The following is a 21652-nucleotide window of genomic DNA, read 5'->3' as shown; positions in this document are numbered from 1 at the left end:
TCAATACTGGGCACTTTCTCCCCTTCCTGCCCAAGCCAATTTTCAGCTTTCAGCGCTGTCACTATTTAAATGATAATTGCGCGGTCACGCTACACTTTACCCAAACAAAAATGTTATTGCTTTGTTCCCACAAATAGAGCTTTCTTTTGGTGGTATTTGATCACCTCTGTGATTTTTATTTTTTGCGCTATGAACAAAAAAAGACCAAAAAAATAAAAAAAATGTTTTCTTTGTTTCTGTTATAATATTTTGTAAATAAGTATATTTTCTCCTTCACTGACGGGCATTGATGAGGCTGAGCTGACGGGCACTGATAAGATGGCACTGATAGGCATCACTGATGAGGAGGCATTGGCAGGCTTTCCTCATGGGCACTGATTGTCATCATTTATGGGCACTGATCGGCATCATTTATGGGCACTGTTCGGTATCCCTGGTGGTCATGGGTGGCATATCTGGTGGTCATAGGTGGACATCATTGGTGGGCATCCCTGGTGGTCCTGGGTGGGCATTCTCAAGGGCGCTGAATTGATAATCAATCAGCGCAGACCCCCGTGTCAGGAGAGCAGCCGAACGGCTCTCCTGTACTCGTGTCTGTCAGACGCGATAGAGGAAAAGCCGATAAATGACTTTTTTCCTGTTGACACTATGTTCAGCTGTGATTGGACACAGCTGATCACATGGTAAAAAGCCTCTTTACCTAGATCAGAGTTGCAGTGTGTCAGACTGACACACCATGCCATCGCTCGCCTCTTGGCTTATCCTGCTGGACATCATATGACGTTCAGTCAGGATATCTAAACCACTTTACGCACTTCATATTGCTATGGTGGGCGAGAAGTGGTTAAATAAGATAATGAAACATTTTGAAAGCATTTACAGCTTAGAAGTCCATACCCGAAGGCCAATATGGCAAATATCTCCACATATCTCTGGAGACATTAGAGATTTTTACATTCCCAACACCATTCTCCCTACAGGGTGTGTCCGGGATCTGGGGGCCCCCTTGTCAAACGGGACTTCCAGATCCTGGTAAGCCCCCTGCCCAAAGACCCCCACAACCACCACCCAGGGTTGTCGGGAAGAGACACTTGTCCCCATCAACATGGTGAAAAGGTGGTTTGGGGTGGAGGGGGGGAGCCCCCCTGCACCAAAGCACCCCCCTATGTTAAGGGCATGTGGCCTATTATGGTTCGGGGGGACCCTTGCTCATCCCCCCTTTCCTGGCCTGCCAGGCTATATTCAAACAAGAAAACTTGCTGCTCCAGGTGAGACAAAAAGCCTGATGATCTAGCCGGTGCCTGCCCCGGCTTGCTTCCGCATGCAATCAAAATAGAAGAAATGGCTGCACTCCACAATCGATCAAAATTCTTTATTGGAACATCCCAAGTGCTAAGAAGAACAGAGAGCTTGTATGCGTGTTTCACACACTTCAGGTGTGCTTAATCATTACCCAAGGTAAAGAATTTTGATTGATTGCACAGTGCAGCCATTTCTTCTATTTTTGGGGGGACCCCACGCCATTTATTTTACATTTTGGCATGAGGTTCCCCTTAAAATCCATACCAGACCCAAAGAGCCTAGTATGCATAGCGGGGACCTTACACCACTCTTTTCATTTTTTTAACAATTTTTCTTTTTTATTTTTGATACTATCAATGAACTTTTTTTTTTTAAATATTGTTTTCTGAGGAGCAGTGATTTTAATGATGCTTAAAATGAAACAATAAAAATAAAAAATTAATTTAAATATAGTGCCTGTGGGTCCCCTTATGCTGCGTACACACGGGGGGACTTTTCGACTGACTTTCCAGCGGATTTTCCGACGGACTGTCGAATGAACGGACTTGCCTACACACGATTAACCAAAGTCTGACGGATTCGTACGTGATGACGTACAACCGGACTAAAATAAGGAAGTTGATAGCCATTAGCCAATAGGTGTCCTAGCGTCGGTTTTTGTCTGTCGGACTAGCATACAGATGAGCTGACTTTTTGACCGGACTGGAGTCCGTCGGAAGGATTTGAAGTATGTTTATTTCTAGGACTGTCTGACTTTTTTTCACAAAAGTCTGCTGGAGCCCACACATGGTCGAATTGTCCGCCGGACTTCGGGTCACCGGACCTAGTGCGTCAAAGTCCGTCCGCGTGTACGCGGCATAAGTCTGCCTGCAAAGTGACGCATCTGTATCATGTATAGAAGTTGCTGCATCAACAAAATTTACATTTCTAAAGAAAAAAATTACATTTAAATTGCCAGAAAAACAACACTATTGCTGGCAATACAAGAATGTTTTTAAAAAATTAAGTGGGGGTCCCCCCCAATTTATACCAGGCTCTTTGGGTCTGGTATGGATTTTATGGGGAACCCCACTCCAAACGTAAAAATAAAACGGCGTGGGGATCCCCAAAGATAATTTAGAATATTAAAGGATTCTTTTATGTGGTCCTGTTTATCCCAAATCACTACTCCCCCACCCTCTCCAGCTAGTCTGATAAACAAGTCCTTTTTCCTTAATAAACTTTTGATACTGCTATCAATCTAGTTTATGTATTTGGGTGTTTTAACATGCATGGAATTTAAATCATTGATGACCATGTTCTTAAAGATTTTAATATGGGAATTGGTGGATGAGGATGGGTTATATATATATATATATATATGTTGTAGAAGGTTTTCTAATGACTAGATCTTTTTTTAGGATTTGTCTAGTAAATTTATGTATATCAATAGCCAGTATATATTTGAAAAATAATTAATTCTGATGTATTGATGGCCTCTCAATACAAATTCCCTACAAATTACCGCTTTTTGGAAAGTAGACAGTGTGAGACATTTAGTAAGAGGCATGGCGAGTTTTTTGAAGTTGTAATTTTTTCTTTCAATATTTAAAAAAATTAAGAAATTGAATACACTATTTTTTTACTTTTTTGAAATATTGTCACCAGCGCAGTACAGCATCATCATATGACTGATGTGGTGGTGATCAGGGACATTGACTAGTGATAATATGTTAAAAAAATAAATAAATAAATATTTTTTTTTTTATTAGCTTTTTTTAAAAAAAATATTTTTTTATTTAGTTTTTACTTTTTTTTCTACATATTTCATCAGAGTAGTTCAGTATCACCATAGTAATACAGTACTTTAGGAGGGGTGATCAGGGTTTATTATTATTTATTTTTTTACACTTTGCTGTTACAATGAAGATCATTATAACAGCAATGTTTTCATCTGTCATGAATGGGTGAACCGTTCATGAGAGCTGATTTGCTTGCGATCTGTGATTTGCCACAGCAAATCTCATGGTATAAGGTGCTGTGATTGGCCCAGGTACCATGTAATAACTGTGGGCCAATCACAGCATAGGCATTACAGCTGTTATCAATGAATTCTTTCTTGACAACTTTTTTGACATTGTGATCACATAGCGATAATGTATTTTGTGCATACATTTACAGTTGTTTTTCAGCTCTGGGAACTTGTGGGTAAACCAATTTTGCTTATAGCACCATAATAGCCAATAATGATCTGGGGCAGTAGGAATCATGTCATTATTTGCTTTACAGTTGACAGCCAGCCTGCCTGCAAAAACGACAACTCATACTGCTAATCCAGGGCAATCCAGAGCAGGTGGCATGCAAAGCCACCCCATCATTCAGGAGAGAATGGGAGTCTGGTTCTTCCAGACCTGATCCACTAACCACCTTCTACAACACTGCTGGAGGGGTTTAATGTGAATAGGTGGCTGTGTGATTGGGAGTACTGACTGATGGGGGGACTGTGTGATGGTGAGCTCTGTGATTTGAAGGGGCTCTGTGATAAGAAGACTTGGTAATGGGGGAGAACCTGATATGATGAGAGGACTCTGACATATAATGGGGACTTTAACACTAGACATGTGCACAGGGCTTTTTTTTCAGCGGGAACGTGGGGGAACGCAGTCCCGGCACCCCCTGGACTGACTGTATGTAATGGTAAGGGGTGCTGGGGTGTGCTGCAGGGTATTAATGCTCACTGCTGGGGGATCTATTCTAGCTGGAGGGGATCTATTTTTGCAGGGGGATCTATTGTTGCTTAAGGAGGTCTATTGTTGCTGGTTGGGGACCTATTGTATCTAGGGGTGGGTCTTATGTTGCTGGGGGGTCAGTTGTTGCTGAAGGAGATCTACTGTTGGTGGAGGGGTCTATTGTTATTGGATGCCAGAGTGTCTTTTAATGCTGGCTGTGAAGAGATCTGTTGATGCTGCCGGGAGTCTATTGTTGCTGGGGGGGGGGGGTTGTTGTGGGTGGTACATTGTTGTTAGGGGGATCTATTGTTGTTGGTTGAATGGGATCTATTTTACTGTTTTTCTTGATATCATTACCAAATTCCATACAAATTGCTTAGCACTAGGGATGAATCGAACACCCCCTGGTTCGGTTCGCACCAGAACCTGCGAACGGACCGAAAATTTGCATGAATGTTAGAACCCCATTGACGTCTATGGGATTTGAAAGTTTGAAATCAAAAGTGCTAATTTTAAAGGCTAATTTGCATAGTATTGTCCTAAAAAGGGTTTTGGGGACCCGGGACCTGCCCCAGGGGACATATATCAATGCAAAAAAAGTTTTAAAAACGGGCATTTTTTGGGAGGAGTGATTTTAATGATGCTTAAAGTAAAAAAAAAAAAAAAAAAAAAAGTGAAATATTGCTTTAAATATCATACCTGGGGGTTGTCTATAGTATGCCTGTAAAGTGGCGCGTGTTTTCCGTGCTTAGAACAGTCCCTGCACAAAATGACATTTTTAAATAAAAGTCATTTAAAACGTCTTGCGGCTTTAATGTAATGTCGGGTCTCGGCAATATAGATGAAAATCAGTGAGACAAACGGCATGGGTACCCCCTAGTCCATTACCAGACCCTTTGGGTCTTATATGGATATTAAGGGGAACCCCGCACCCAAATTAAAAAAAGGAAAGGTGTGGGGCCACCAGGCCCTATATACTCTGAACAGCAGTATACAGGCGGTGCAACAAGGACTGTAGGTTTGTTGTTAAGTAGAATATGTTTGTAATTTTGAACTGGTACATTTTTAACGTGTTTAGCTCCAGCAAAAAAATCTATTTTAAGTTTTTTGGAAAACATAGGGACGGGTTATCACCCCTGTGACATTTGTTTTGCTGTCTGTGCTCCTCTTCAGAAGATTTCACCTCACTTTTTGTCCCAGTGACAAATGTTTTTTGAAAATTTGGGGTTTTTAGTGAAACAAGGATTGGTGATAAAGCATCAGTGAAAGGAGAAACGTTTTTCCCATATTAACTCTTACAGGAGAGAATTTCCCTTCCTAGGGGTAGATTTCATATTACTTCCTGTTGTCTCCTTCCGTTTGCAAGTAGGAGTTGTTTGTAAGTTTGATGTTTGAAAGTAGGGGCCTGCCCTATATACTCAGCAGAAATTTGGACTTAGGTGTTGGTGTTGCCACAACACTGTAAGCCCTCACATGGCCTGCTGTAAAATATTAAATTGAGAATTGTAATTACATTCCCCTGTTGTAGAGGGGCAGAAAAACTGGGCCTTTGGTGATGGTGGTGCTGGTGCCACAATGCTGTAAGTCCTCACAGTTGCTCTTGGTGGGCGCTGGAACAAGCCCTGCTGTGAAATATTATATCAGGAATTGTAATTACATGCCCCTGTTGAACAGAGCCAGAAAAATTGGGCCTTTGGTGATGGTGGTGGTGGTGCTGGTGCCACAACACTGTAAGTCCTCACAGTTACTCTTGGTGGGCGCAGAAACGGGCCCTGCTGTGAAATATTGGATCAAGAATTCTAATTACATGTATCTGTTGAACATGGGGGCTGAAAATTTGGGCCTTAGAAACTGGTGCTGGTGCCACAACACTGCAACCCCTCACAGATACTCTAGTTGGAGCGCAGGAACTAGCCCTGCTGCAAAGAATTGCATCATAAATTGTAATTACATGCCCCTGTTAAACAGGGGCTGAAAAATTGGGCCTTAGGCACTGGTGCTGGTGCCACAACACTGCAACCCCTCACAGATACTCTAGTTGGAGTGCAGGAACTAGCCCTGCTGCAAAGAATTGCATCAAAAATTGTAATTACACGCCCCTGTTAAACAGGGGCTGAAAAATTGGGCCTTAGGCACTGGTGCTGGTGCCACAATACTGCAACCCCTCGCAGATACTCTAGTTGGAGCGCAGGAACTAGCCCTGCTGCAAAGAATTGCATCAAAAATTGTAATTACACGCCCCTGTTAAACAGGGGCTGAAAAATTGGGCCTTAGGCACTGGTGGCGGCGCCCAGAACCAAAACTGTTCTTACAAGCTATCAGCATTATCATTGAGGAGGAAGAGGATAATTACTTAGCATAACAGGATAGTCACTCAGCATCAACATAGGCAGTCTTTGAAGGGATCTCACATTTAAAAAAAAAATATTCCGTTACATCAGCATCAGGTGCTTGGTAGCTGGTGGTGATCCAAGACTGATTCATTTTTATGAACGTCAGTCGATTGACCGAGTCGGTGGACAGACGCACTCTGTGATCGGTTACAAGGAGTTTGTAACCTCCCAGTCTCTGGGAACGCGTTGCACAGACCTTTATGCAAGGCCTCCCGAAGATGTTTCCTCCCCTGCTCCCTCTGCGACAGCAAGATAAGGTCCGCAACCTTACCCTTGTAATGTGGATCAAGGAGGGTTGCCAGCCAGTATTGATCCCTCTCCTTGATACCACGAATACGAGGATCCTTCTGCAGGCTTTGCAGCATTAGGGAGGCCATGCAGCGTAGGTTTGCTGAGGCATTCGGTCCGGAGTCCTCTGGGTCACTAAGGATGACATGATCAGCAGCCACCTCCTCCCAGCCACGTACAAGTCCATGGGTTTCTTGGGACTGTAAATGATCCCTTAAAGATTGCTGCTGATGCTGAGTGCCAGGCTCCACCTCCATGCTGACACAATCCTCCTCCTCGTCCTCTTAATATGTGATCGGCGGGCATGCAGGAACACTGTCTGGATAAAGGGGGCCTTGAGAGCTAAGGAAGTCCTCCTCTTCTTGCTTCTGTTCTGCCTCAAGTGCCCTGTCCATTATTCCACGCAGTGTGTGCTCCAACAGGTGGACAAGGGGGACAGTGTCACTGATGCATGCACTGCCACTGCTCACCATCCTCATGGCCTCCTCAAATGGTGACAGGACAGTGCATGCATCCCTGATCATGGCCCACTGGCGTGGGGAAAGGAAAAAAGCTCCCCTGACCCTGTCCTGGTGCCATAGTTGCACAGGTAGTCATTGATGGCCCTCTGCTGCGTGTGCAGCCACTGCAGCATGGCCAACGTTGAGTTCCACCTGGTGGGCATGTCACAGATTAGGCGGTTCTTGGGTGGGTTAAAATCCTTTTGGAGTTCTGCCAGCCAAGCACTGGCATTATTTGATCAGCGGAAATGCACACAGACTTTACTGGCCTGCCTCAGGATATCCTGTAAGCCCAAGAACCGCTGCACCACAAAGTTAAGGACATGAGCCAAACAGGGCACATGGGTCATTTGTCCCTGTCGGAGGGCAGAGAGGAGGTTGGTGCCATTGTCACAAACCACCATTCCTGCCTTAAGTTGGCGTGGCATCAACCACCTCTGAACCTGCCCCTGCAGAGCTGACAGAACCTCTGCCCCAGTGTGGCTCCTGTCCCCCAAGCACACCAGCTCAAGCACCGCATGCCATCTTTTGGCCTGCGTACTTGCGTAGCCCTTTGAACGCCTACGGAGCACTGCTGGTTCTGAGGACAAAGCACAGGAAGAGGCCATGGAGGAAGAAGAAGGGGAGGGGGTGGAGGAGAGAGGTGTGTCAGAATCACTAGTAATGGCATTTTGGAGGCGTGTTGGCAGAACAACCTTCAACACTAATGCACCTTGTCCTGCATCCTTCCTAGCTGCCAATAGAGTCACCCAATGTGCCGTAAAACTTAGGTAACGTCCCTTTCCATGCCTGCTGGACCATGAGTCAGCGGTAATATGCACCTTACCGATGACCGCCCTGTCCAGCGAGGCCAAGACATTGCCTTCCACATGCCGGTAGAGAGCCGGAATCGCTTCCGTGAGAAAAAGTGGAGTTTGAGAACCTGCCACTGAGGAACCGCACATTCCACAAACTCACGGAAGGGGGCAGAGTCTACCAACTGAAAAGGTAGCAGTTGAAGTGCTAGCAATTTTGCCAAGTTAGCATTCAACCGCTGGGCATGTGGATGGCTGGGAGCGAACTTCTTTCTGTGGTGCAGCACTGGGGCAGGGAAATTTGCCTGGTACAATCTAATGTCGGTGTACCGATAGCAGATTGCCCGCAAGTACTTGGCTGTGACAAACCTAATTCTACACCTTCATTCCTCTCAGTGCAGGTCTCAGAGAGGACTGAAGGCATAGTGGGGTTGGAGATCCCAGCTGATGAGGAGTAAGGAGAGGTCCTCTTTGTTTTTTCGTGTGGGTCTTTTAGGTACGCTTGCCAACGAACTGCATGGCAGGTCAACATATGTCTGGTCAAGCATGTGGTGCCCAAGCGGGAGATGTTTTGGCCACGCGAGATACGTTTGAGACATATGTTGCAAATTGCAGCGGTGCCATCTGATGCACTCATCTAAAAAAAGGCCCACACCAAAGAACTTTTGGAATAACGCGCAGAGACAGCAGCACCCTGCACATGCGGAGCTCTGAGGTGTGATGCAGTCAGTGTGCTGCCCTTAGGCTGGCCCCTGGAGGGCATTCTGCCTCATCGGTAATGTGCCTCCTCCTCCTCCTCTCTCCTATCATGCACCCACATTGAGTTTGTGACCTCATCATCGCCTCCCTCCTCATCACTGGAGCAAACCTGGCAGTATGCTGCAGCAGGGGGAACATGACTGCCAGATTGCTGTCCTTCTTGGGCACCCCCTCTGTCCGTGCTCACGTTACTGCCTTCATCTAGCTCAGTATCATCATCAGAGCCTTCAAAACGCTGGGAATCTTCCTGGAGCATGTACCCAACACTGTGGTCAAACAGTTTGAGGGCCTCCTCAGGAGGACATGGTGGGGCTAAGGAAGGAGTCACTGATGCCATTGAGCCGAGGGAAGAGGCCGCATTGGCAGCTGCTTTGCCAGACAAAGTACCCTGAGCCTGGGTGAGAGAGGATGAGGAGGATGAGGACGGCTTGGTCATCCACTCGACCAAGTCTTCCGCATGTTGCGGCTCAACACGGCCAGCTGCCAAAAAAAAGGCCAAGTGTGTCCCACGGCCACGTGCTGATGAGGATGCACCGTGTCCAGGACCAGAACTGTTGCCTCTTGACACAGAGCCTGCTTGCCCTCTTTTATTGGCTTGTGACTGTCTGCCTCTCCTTGTTGGCCTTCCAGACATACTATTGGCCTGCAGTGAGCTGCACAAAACTGGGATATATATATATATATATATATATATATATATACCGATTATACTGCAGCTAGCAGAATCAACTGCCTGTCTGCAGTATTATTAGTATGATAACCCCTGCAATTGTCTTCAGGTAGCTATAATGTAGGTACAGCTGTGCAGGGTACACAGTACAGTAACTGGAAATAGGTCAAGAGCCTACACAAGCACCTGGCTGCAGGTAGCTATACTGTAGGTGAGACTGTGCGTGGTACACAGTACAGTAACTGGAAATACTTCAATGAGCCTACACAAGCACCTGGCAGCAGGTTGCTATACTGTAGGTCAGACTGTGCAGGGTACAAAGTACAGTAGCTGGAAATACTTCAATGAGCCTACACAAGCACCTGGCTACAGGTTGCTATACTGTAGGTCAGACTGTGCAGGGTACACAGTAAAGTAGCTGGAAATACTTTAATGAGCCTACAAAAGCAACTGGCTGCAGGTTGCTATACTGTAGGTCAGACTGTGCAGGATACACAGTACAGTAGCTGGAAACACTTCAATGAGCCTACACAAGCACCTGGCTGCAGGTAGCTATACTGTAGGTCAGACTGTGCAGCGTACACATTAAAGTAGCTGGAAATACTTAAATGAGCCTACACGAGCACCTGGCAGCAAGTTGCTATACTGTAGGTCAGACTGTGCAGGGTACACAGTAAAGTAGCTGGAAATACTTCAATGAGCCTACACAAGCAACTGGCTGCAGGTTGCTATACTGTAGGTCAGACTGTGCAGGGTACACAGTACAGTAGCTGGAAATACTTCAATGAGCCTACACAAGCACCTGGCTACAGGTTGCTATACTGTAGATCAGACTGTGCAGGGTACACAGCAAAGTAGCTGGAAATACTTCAATGACCCTACACAAGCACCTGGCTACAGGTTGCTATACTGTAGGTCAGACTGTGCAGGGTACAAAGTACAGTAGCTGGAAATACTTCAATGAGCCTACACAAGCACCTGGATACAGGTTGCTATACTGTAGGTCAGACTGTGCAGGGTACACAGTAAAGTAGCTGGAAATACTTTAATGAGCCTACAAAAGCAACTGGCTGCAGGTTGCTATACTGTAGGTCAGACTGTGCAGGATACACAGTACAGTAGCTGGAAATACTTCAATGAGCCTACACAAGCACCTGGCTGCAGGTAGCTATACTGTAGGTCAGACTGTGCAGCGTACACAGTAAAGTAGCTGGAAATACTTAAATGAGCCTACACGAGCACCTGGCAGCAAGTTGCTATACTGTAGGTCAGACTGTGCAGGGTACACAGTAAAGTAGCTGGAAATACTTCAATGAGCCTACACAAGCAACTGGCTGCAGGTTGCTATACTGTAGGTCAGACTGTGCAGGGTACACAGTACAGTAGCTGGAAATACTTCAATGAGCCTACACAAGCACCTGGCTACAGGTTGCTATACTGTAGATCAGACTGTGCAGGGTACACAGCAAAGTAGCTGGAAATACTTCAATGACCCTACACAAGCACCTGGCTACAGGTTGCTATACTGTAGGTCAGACTGTGAAGGGTACACAGTACAGTAATTAGAAATACTGTAAAAACACCTGCCTGTCTGTCAGTATATTAGGAAGAGAAGAACAGGATCTAGCTAAACTGAATACAGTATATATATATATATATATATATATATATATATATATATATATATATATATATATATATATATATTATGCATATATATACACAATACACTGTAACTGCAGCTAACTGACTTGACCTGCCTACTCTATCTAACTTAAATCAAATGACACTGTCTGTCTCTCTCTCTCTCTATCTATGAATGCCAGAACACACTACACAGGGCTGCGGTGCAGGCGGCCTTATATAGTGTTTCTATATGAATTTTGGAATTAATTCAGTTTCGCTATTCGAAGCATTTATTACATTTCATTTCTACTGTAATTTGGGTGTTCGGATATCTCTGAATAACAAAAAATCTGTCTGAATATTTATTTGGAACAAAACGAACCACGCATGTCTATTTCACATGCAGGGAGGAATCAGATGTATAGGGTGGACTCTGACATGTTGAGAGATTTTTGATGTAAAGAGAGGCTTTTGATGGGAAGTTAATTAATCAAGGTAGTTAAGTGCATCATCAAAGGTTCAGGTATTCCATTGATATGCAACATTTACATTTTTTATATTGTAGACTGGGTGCCTCTGGATTTTGCATACTTTTAAAGAGTGCTGCTTCTGGAAAAATGATGAGAAACACTAGTCTGAATATATTTTCCTGGTGCTACTCTGTTGTCCACCAACAAGTGAGGACTCTGCATAGGTCCCATAAATGTTAACTGCATATTTCTCTCCTTTCCTTAATGTAGGTAGATATCTTTGGGTTGGTCACCACATCTGTAAATAAGTAAATTATCTTGTTATTATTATAGTAAATATAATATAATTTAATATAATATTCTATAATTTAATAATATTTCCTCCCCACGTGCCCCTTCCCCTGACTTCTCTGTTAAGATCAATGGCACAACCATCAAACCATCCCCGCATGCCACGGTACTAGGTGTAATCTCAGACTCTGAATTCTCCCTTTGACCCCACATCCAATCACTGTCCAAAGCTGTGTTATAAGAACATTGCGGTCCCTGTGGAGGAATTGCGCACAACTTTGGATGATTAAGAAGATGTGAACATGCCAGATCAGCCTGAGGACGGCAGCAAGAAAATCAAGTAGAGTAAAAAAAATCCTGAGGCAAACCTTGTTAGGAGAGGAGGGATGTTACATTTCAACTTTAACCACTTCAATACCAGGCACTTACACCCCCTTCCTGCTCAGGCCATTTTTCAGCTTTCAGCGCTGTCACACTTTGAATGACAATTGCACGGTCATGCTACACTTTAACCATGTGAAATTTTTTATCACATTCTTCACACAAATAGAGCTTTCTTTTGGTAGTATTAAATCACGTCTGGGTTATTTAGTGCAACATTTTGAAAAAAAAAGTTTTTCTTATTTACTGTTAGTAAATTTAGTAAATAAGTAATTTTCCTGCTTCACCGATGGGCCCAGATGAGGCGGCACTGATGGGCACTGATAGGCTGCACTGATGGGCACTGATTATGGGGGCACTGATGGGTGGCACTAGTGGGCACTGATAGGCGGCACTGGTGGGCACAAAAAGGTGGCACTGGTGGGCACAGGTAGGCGGCATGGATAGGCAGTACTGATGGGCATTGATGGGTGGCATTGATGGGCAGCAATGATGGGCATTGATGGGCAGCAGTGATGGGCATTGATGGGCAGCACTGATAGCCAGCACTTACTGGCATCACTAATGGCTGCTGATTGCTGCCACTTGTGGGCACTGATTGCTGCCACTTGTGGGCACTGGTGGGAACTGATTGCTGGCAGTGGTGGGCACTTAATTGTAATCAGGGCACTGATGATCAGTGCCCTGATTACTGCGCACCACCGGGGGCGCTCGAGAGCAATTGTTCTTTGAAGCCATCATATGATGTCCACCCAGAACAAGTGCCGCACCGCCCAGCCGTCATTTGACGGTGGGCGGGCGGCAAGTGGTTAAAGGGTATCTTACATGTAGTGTATGGACTTTACTGAAAATCGTAAATCTCAGTGCTAGGATCTTAACATGATAAAAGCCCAGTAAACTGTCTGTAGTTAGTTTGAACTCTGAGTACATGAGGGTTTCCCTCAATAGTCCAAAAACGTATAAGCTACAAGTAGTATTACACCATCCCACATGTTATTCCCTGCACCACTAGAGTATGTTATGCTCTGATTTTGCACATCTGTGAATTTCAGTGTAAACTTAAATACCATTAATAAATAAAACTGTATATAAATAAGGTATACCAGTCATATTGGATATCTGCCCTTCTGAACATGGGGCACAGTCATAGCAGCAAAAGTGAGTTGAAGCTCCTGGCTTTTTTCTGTAACCGGGAAAACAAGAGTCCACACACCGAGACTCCAGCTTCTAAAGGAAGTGAAAAAAAGTCTCCTTGTGTGAAATAACATTGGAGATTCAATATTAGTGCATTGCAAAACATTACTATATCTCCTTATCCATGGTTTCCATTGCACTTTAAAGTGCATGCAAACCCCAAATCTATTTTCCAGTATGGCTGGCAACATATCGTATATAGTGTGAAGAAACTGCCAGGAATAACTCTTCTTATTTCAGGGTTCTATACTAAGCCACCATCTCACACTGGAGGAGTACTCATGGCAGACTTACAATGCTGATGATAATATTGAGGAAGTTGATTAGTGTTGTCAGCCTGCTATAGGAAGTGCTGCTACTGGTGTGATCTCCTGGTAAGAAACTGCAAAGGATTCCCCAGAAAAAATTGCTTAAGAAAACTGAATGCAGTGAGACATGATGCCCAACATAGTGAAACAAAGGATTTTAGGTTTACATGCACTTTGAAGTGTATTAAAAAATAATTGTGTAACTGAATGGTGTCAGACTTGCCCTGTTTTTTTTTTTTTTCATTTTGAACAAGTATAACACAATCATTTCAATGGTATATTTAACAGACCAAACAGGAGGAATAGGAGACTATGGGTTACATACACTTGAAATCATTTTAACCTGAGGGACAGAAGTCAATCCCAGTAGAGAACCCCATAGTCCATGAGTACGAGTAGGAAATTATCCCTACAAATATTTTACTTTCTTGTTTAATTTCTGTTATTTATACCTATATGTGAAGGGCAGATAAGGCTAATATAATATTTGAAGCAATAAAGTTCATGGGTGATGCTAAGAAATGTCATTGATTGACTATCATTTTTACATATCTGTTGTGAAAATTGTACAATGGGCGGCCAATGTCATGAAAAGTGAGTATCACATATGCTCCTCCTCACCGTATTATTGTCTTCATTCCATGTTATATTGGTGGGGTCAATGTGAAGTTTGTCTTCTTCTTTTGCCCATGGTGTGTATGATCCAACATCAATATCACTTAAGAAAAATCGGAAGTAAGACCTAACCCCATTTACTATTTTGTAGTAGAAAGGAAACTCACCATTTTGATCGAAGAAGGTAATTCTGTCTGCCGTCTTATATGGATTTTTTATTTGTTTTACATATTTATGCAACTGGAGAACAAAAAAAAAAAAAAAACCTCGAACAAGTTAAAGCTGAAGTTCAATATCTTTATATCTTGCTTTCCCTTGTTTCTCCATCCCCATGTATCAACACTTTTTTTTTTTAATAAAATCTTTCTGTTTATATCATATGCCTTATTTTAAATTCAGCTGTGTTAATAGTTTTCAATAAAATACAGAGATAACATATATACTTTACCCTAAAACAGTGTATACTGTTATGAGATAATGCTTGTTTAACCACTTGCTGACCAGCCGCCGCAGATTTACTGGGCCCCCAGAGCCGATGCAAGTGCCCAGCGGTCACGATCACCGCTGGCTCCCGCAATCGCTGGTGACACAATGAGAACCGGGATCTGTGTTTGTGTAAACACACAGTTTCCAGTTCTCTGAGGGGAGAAGAGACTGATCGTCTGTTCATACAAGTCATCTCCCCAAGACAGTCCCCTCCCCCCTTCAGTTAGAACACAGAGAGGGAACACAATTAACCCCTTGTTTGCCCCCTAGTGGTTAACCCCTTCCCTGCCAGTGACATTTTTACAGTAATCAGTGCATTTTTATAGCACTGATCACTGTATAAATGTCAATGGTCCCAAAAATGTGTCAAAAGTGTCAGATGTGTCCGCCATAATGTCGTAGTCCCAATAAAAATCGCAGATCGCCACCATTACTAGTATAAAAAAAAAATAATAAAAATGCCATAAAACTATCCCCTATTTTGTAGACGCTATAACTTTTGCGCAAACCAATCAATATACGCTTATTGTGATTTTTTTTACCAAAAATATGTAGAAGAATACATATCGGCCCAAACTGGGGAAATTTTTTATATATATATATATATATATATATATATATATATATATATATATATATATATTTTTTTTTTTTTTTTTTTGGGGGGGATATTTATTATAGCAAAAATAAAAAATATTGCGTTTTTTTTTTTAAATTGTCGCTCTTTTTTTGTTTATAATGCAAAAAATAAAAACTGCAGAGGTGATCAAATACTACCAAAAGAAAGCACTATTTGTGGGAAAAAAGACATCAATTTTGTTTGGGTGCAACATCGCACGACCGCACAATTGTCAGTTAAAGCGACGCAGTGCCGAATCACAAAAAGTGCTCTGGTCAGGAAGGGGGTAAAATCTTCCGGTGCTGAAGCGGTTAACAGTTGCAATAGGTACATAAGGTAAACTTATCTAGTGCAACACAGCACTGTAGAATATATGCCTTTTCAACAACAACTGGCATATTTCTCCAACACAGTTAGTGTTATGCCACGTACACACGATTGGACATTCCGACAACAAAATCCATCGATTTTTTTCTGACGGATGTTGGCTCAAACTTGTCTTGCATACACACGGTCACACAAATCTTGTCGGAAATTTTGAATGTCAACGAGGTGACGTACAACACGTACGATGGCACTAGAAAAAGGACGTTCAATACCCTTTGGGCTCCTTCTGCTAATCTCGTGTTAGTAGAAGTTTGGTGAGAGACGATTCACGCTTTTCAGCCTTGTGCTTTTAAGATCATTACTGCTCTTCAGTTTGTGCTTGTAGGTTCGTATCTGGTTTTCAGTGCGTAAGTCAGTTTGCATTTGTTTTTCAGTGTGTATTTTATAGTATGTATTTGATTTTGCAGTGCGTTCTTGTCTGCTCATTTCTGATTTTCGGCTCGCTCTTCTCAGGCCTTGCTGTTTTTCAGTGCATTCTGTTAGTTCGTTCTGACCATCTGACCGTTTTGAAGCCATGTTGCGGGTACGTACTCGTGGTAGAGTTGGTGCTGTGCAGGGGCTTGGTGTTGGGTTTCTTACTACTTTGACCCAAGCCCAGTCCATGAACAGGGCGGGGAGGAGTTCATGGACCAAGAATTGGTTGCTCCAGCGTGACCAATTCTGGCACATGCCTTTGTTGCGGGAGAGCCAGGAGAATAATCCTGATGATTTCAGGAATTATCTCCAGGTGACAGACCCCGTTTTTCAATGTCTGTTGGCTTTGCTGTCCCCTTATATTACCAAGCAGGACACCTACATGTGGCAAGCCATCACTCCCGAACAGAGGCTAGTTGCCACGTTGCGGTACTTGGCGACAGGGAGAAGTCTGCAGGACATCAAGTTCTCGACAGGCATCTCCCCCTAGACTCTGGGGATCATTATTCCAGAGACCTGTTCTACCATCATTCAGGTCCTGCAGAAAGACTATATTAAGGTAAGATTTCTCCTTTAACATCAAATATTTGCTAATGTATTGTATTTCTTTCATCATTCCCTAATTACCATGATTGTAATATGCTGTGAATGTCCCCTTTGTCCTCATGTATGCTGCAATTTTTTAAACTTCCTTTTTTGTCCTTCATGCATATTTGCCTTCACTAACCTCCCCAGCATGCTATCCTGGGTCCATACACACCTAGCCTAGTCACCTAACAATGTATTTTGTCAGCTCCATAGTAGTGCTTTATCTAAACACCCCCTAAAATGTGTCCAAATGTTATTTGTGTCCTTAAATTCATGCAGAGTGACTGAGGCTTTTTTTGGGGTTTCCAAACTCATTTGGAACCCTCCCTCCCCCCAACTGCTAAGTCAACCGATACCAATACTCTATCTGCTGACTTTGTCAAACCCATATACACTATACCTACCTCTTTTATGGTCATATTTATGGATGAATTCACCAAAGCATGTAGTGAAAGGGCCTGCCTGAATACTTTCAAATGGTACTGTTTAAAGTTTTGTTCTCTTATTATCTTGATAGGTAATCGCAGACTGTAAAAATGTGCTTCAATTTGGACAGTGTTTATTCATATTTTTTTATTATGACACTTGTTACCTGTCCAGTGGGCTGCCAATAGTGTAAGTAAGGAGAGGCTGGCCAAAGTTAAACACATTATTTATGCATTCAGCTCTCATGGAAGTGGAGAGGGTTACCTGTTCAAAACATCTCCACCCCTATAATTTTTACAATGGGCCATCAGAGAGGGTGAAGAATCTTAAAGTGTACTTTATATATTTGTCTTTAAATACTCCTTCAAATAAATGTTATACTGATGTTGGCCAAGAATGTTTGTGTTAAATCTGCTTGCGATGTTTATGTGCAAAACTTGTTTTTCCTGTTTGACTCCACAGTTTCCTTCAACGCCACAGGAATGGCAGACTGTGGCATCTCAGTTTGCCCAACGCTGGGACTTTCCCAACTGCGGAGGGGCAATAGATGGGAAACACGTCCACGTGGTACCACCCCCCAACTCGGGGTCATACTATTACAATTACAAGGGGTTTAATGGTATAGTGTTGTTGGCGGTGGTGTCAGCGAGTTTCTGTATGTGGACATGGGGAAAAATGGCCGGATGTCAGATGGTGGAGTCATCGCCCAGACAGAGTTTTACAGAAGGCTCCAGAATGGCAGCTTTGGCTTGCCACCTCCGGAAGACAATGTGGTAGGACTCCCGTTTGTCTTCGTCGCGGATGAAGCTTTTGCACTGGGGGACAATCTTCTGCGGCCATTCCCGAGGAGGACCCTCACCCCGGACCAGAGGGTTTTTAATTACCGGCTGGCCAGAGCCAGAAGAGTGGCTGAAAATGCCTTTGGAATAATGGCCACCGGGTTCCGCCTATTTCTGACAGTGATCCATATGACAGAATATAAACTGAATCATATTGTACTTGCATGTGGCATTCTCCACAATTTCCTACGGAAAAATGCTATAAACTATGTGGCCTCAGTTGGGACTGAGGACAGTGTTCCAAATCCAACTACCTTGACTACACTTGAACCTGGCCGTCCTGGCTTGCCCCCCCAAAGTGCCCGCAAAGTTAGACAGAAGTATCTCGAGTACTTTGCGGGTAGTGGGGCCATTGATATGCCAGACAATGTGTGAAACTTTTCTAAAATAAATATTTTTGGTATAAACTGAACTCATATTTCATTTGATTTACTGCTTGTGTTTCTTTTAGCCGTCTCCTTGGTTCTCCAATGGCTTTTTTTATGGCCATTTTCTTCAATAGTGCTAACGTAATTTATTTGATACATGAGGTGACAATCTCTTCTTCTGCAAAATATTATGTTGTGGGTCTGTGACACAAACTCCTTGTTTTTGTTGTTAATGTATGTAATGCATTAATGATAAAAAAAAAATCATAATTTTCAGCACCATGAATGAATTTTGGGGAGTCACGAAAATGGCATGATTGTGGTAAATTATAAAGCACTGTGGGAGTTATTTACTAAAGGAAAATCCACTTTGCAATCCAAGTGCACTGCAAAGGTGCACTTGAAAGTGCACTTGCAGTGCAAAGTGAACTTGCCTTTAGGAAATAACCTCCATTGTCACTGTAAACAACAACTTACTCCAAAAACTGCTATTGAGCATTGAGACAAGAAGCCACAAATTGTTGAGTCTTAACATTTTTACTCTGTGCATATATTTTAGTAATAACATTTTTGGAATAGAAAGTACAAATAGCCTTTTTTGTGTTAAATAGGCATGTTTAAAACCATAAAAAAATACCCAACTCAGAAACTTACAAAGTTCAACTTTGAAAAAATGAAGGCAAGATCAGACATTAGTATGTCCAAACTGTGTTGATCTTGCCTTCATCAGATGAGGTGATGTCATCCCTGTGAAAGACAAATTTTGAAGATGCGCACAAATTAAGAGTCAAAATGGGGATTTCCCTCCTGATCCCATGCCTAATGTCAACATGTGCTAGGTCCCATCATGGGGGATCAATGGATGTGTTTCAGGGGTGCAACCCCTTCCTCTCAGCTACTTAAGTTGCGAGGAAGGGGTTTCACCCACCAAACGCGTACATTGATATCCCGTGATGGCAGATAGCACATGTTGACACACTGTGTGCGTCTTCAAAATTTAGCTTTCAAGATACTTTAAAAAATGGTGAAAATGATCAAAAAAAGAAGAAGACTTTAGTTGTTTTTTAGATTCTGCCTAAAACATCAATGATGTTTGTAAGTCTTTTTTCAACATCATTGATGTCTTCCTTGATCTTCTGTAAATCAAGATTGCAGACCATGATCTCCCCGATGAGGATCTGTGCACTTGCACTTGTAATATGAGTTTCTTCTTCCACAACATCCACATCACCTTAAATTAAAAAAACACACCATGTATAAGAAATATGTAGGCATACATCTATTATCTGAAGCTGTGATCTCAGACACTCACCTGTTGTGGTCACAATTTCCAAAACCTCTCCTTCCTCCACATCCTCTGGTTGTTTCGGTGGTATTTCCCCTTCTTTAGGAGGTTGTGGGGCCCTGGTGTCCTCAGATGTCCCGAGTTTTTTCTCCCCTATGTGAATTAAAAAAAGGTATACTTAGCACACAGATATTTGAGTCCAGAAATATGAATATGAAACATTGCTTGGAAGTGTCATACAATTGTCTTTTTGGGCAGAGTTCCAAGCTGAAGAATTTTTTTTTCCCTAAAGCTGGAATACTTACCTTTTTTGTACAATTTTAACACATGGAGAGACCCCTAGTATCCACTGTAGCACCTGTGTGGGACACCCTAAAAAGTTTGCTCTGGTGTCCCACACTAGTGCTCCTGCGTCTAGATGTGTAAACAGCTGCTGAGTGTCTTCTCCTTACATTGAATCAAGTTTACATTTCGTTCTAGTTACAAACCCATCTACAACAATGTACTAAACTTATTTTAATACAAATAGGCCTGAACAAATGTAGTTAACCTGCATCTGCCAAAAACATTGTATTAATGGGCGAACGAACAATGTTTACTACGAACGATTACTGTGCCCACAAACCTGAAAGTTTCCATTTTAAACTGTACAACAGTAAAGAAAAGCACATGGAGCCGCATGCAAGTAATAATAATAATAATAGGAACACACAACAAATACTTGCTTTTTTGAAGAACTCTCTTGATCCTTCTGTACTGATCGTGCTCCCTCAATTTCAGGTCTGACCAGCATTTCCTCAGTTTATTCTTGGTCGCCGTACCCCAAAATTCTAGCGCAGACTCTTCACAACTTTAGTCATAATCTTGGCCTTTTTCTCATTTGGGTTTGGGTAAGGTACATGCTTCCCATCATAGTCGGCTCTCTTCAAGATGTCCACCATCTCAACATCTCTACAAAGGACATATTTGAGGCCTTAAATCTCCTCCGGGATCGGGATGTTCGTAGCTCTGGGCTTTCGTCGTTGCTGCTAGTATCATGCACTTGCTCTTTCTCTGCCATGTGCTCTCCCCACTGCAAAGAAAGAGAAGGGGCTGGGAATAGACTAGAAAGAACGTCAGGGGCGGGCGGAGTTCAGGCATGCACAATGTATATAAAGCGTAACACACGTGCGTCGTACATACGATCTGTGAGCGCAGGAAGGAGTATCAGAAGCACCGATCGTAAGAACGAAGGTACCATTTGAACTTGGGGCATCAGTGGTCTATACTGCTTATGGATTGAGGCCTATATTGGGACAAGTTTAGGAGAGTTTAGCCTGACATTAGGGTTTGTCTTGTGTTGTGTCTTGCAGAGAAAATGGATGGCTTCAATGACCACAACTTCCTCCCCATATTCCTAGACAAACACAGGGAGCTGCCCTGTCTGTGGCAGGTGAAACATCCGCATTATAATCATAAACAAAAGAGGCAGGCAGCACTGGAGAAACTGCTGGAGTTGGTGAAGCCGATGGTCCCCACAGCAAACATTACCTATTTAAAAGCCAGAATTGGTGGCCTGAGGAGCACTTATAATAGGGAGAGCATAATAAGGTCCAGGAATCCATGAGATCAGGAGCAGCAGCAGATGCCATTTATGTCCCCAGGCTGTGGTACTATGACAGACTACGTTTTCTGTCAGACCAGACTGAAGTCAGGCAATCCCATCTCAAACCTTCCTTCCACTCTTCCTTCCATGCTTCCTTCCACCCCAGCTGAGGCTTCCAACGTCCAACCTGGGCCTTTCAGCCAGGAAGAAGTGGAGGAGCACAGCTTGATTCAGGTATAGCATTGTTCAACATATTTCTGGTGGTAAAATTAATGATGTTAACTAGATGTTATTATTGATCACTAATTGCTGTTTTAATAAAGTGTTTTACATATCAATAGACAGTAGTGGCCACA

General features: G+C 43.1%; 1 protein-coding gene across 1 annotated transcript in view; it reads right to left on the bottom strand.

Annotated features, from left to right (window-relative positions):
* Positions 1 to 21652, bottom strand: part of LOC141126425 (vomeronasal type-2 receptor 26-like) — a 163989-nt gene that overhangs the window by 16712 nt on the left and 125625 nt on the right. The window contains exons 4-5 of the mRNA XM_073612673.1: positions 14306 to 14539; positions 13286 to 13409 (exon numbers count right to left, since the gene is read on the bottom strand). Coding sequence (XP_073468774.1) covers positions 13286 to 13409; positions 14306 to 14539 — 358 coding nt within the window. The remainder of the gene's footprint in view (positions 1 to 13285; positions 13410 to 14305; positions 14540 to 21652) is intronic.

The sequence above is a fragment of the Aquarana catesbeiana genome, linkage group LG01, assembly GCF_042186555.1.
Source record: "Aquarana catesbeiana isolate 2022-GZ linkage group LG01, ASM4218655v1, whole genome shotgun sequence".
Taxonomy (NCBI): Eukaryota; Metazoa; Chordata; class Amphibia; order Anura; family Ranidae; genus Aquarana; species Aquarana catesbeiana.
This window is presented reverse-complemented; position numbering and strand designations above follow the sequence as displayed.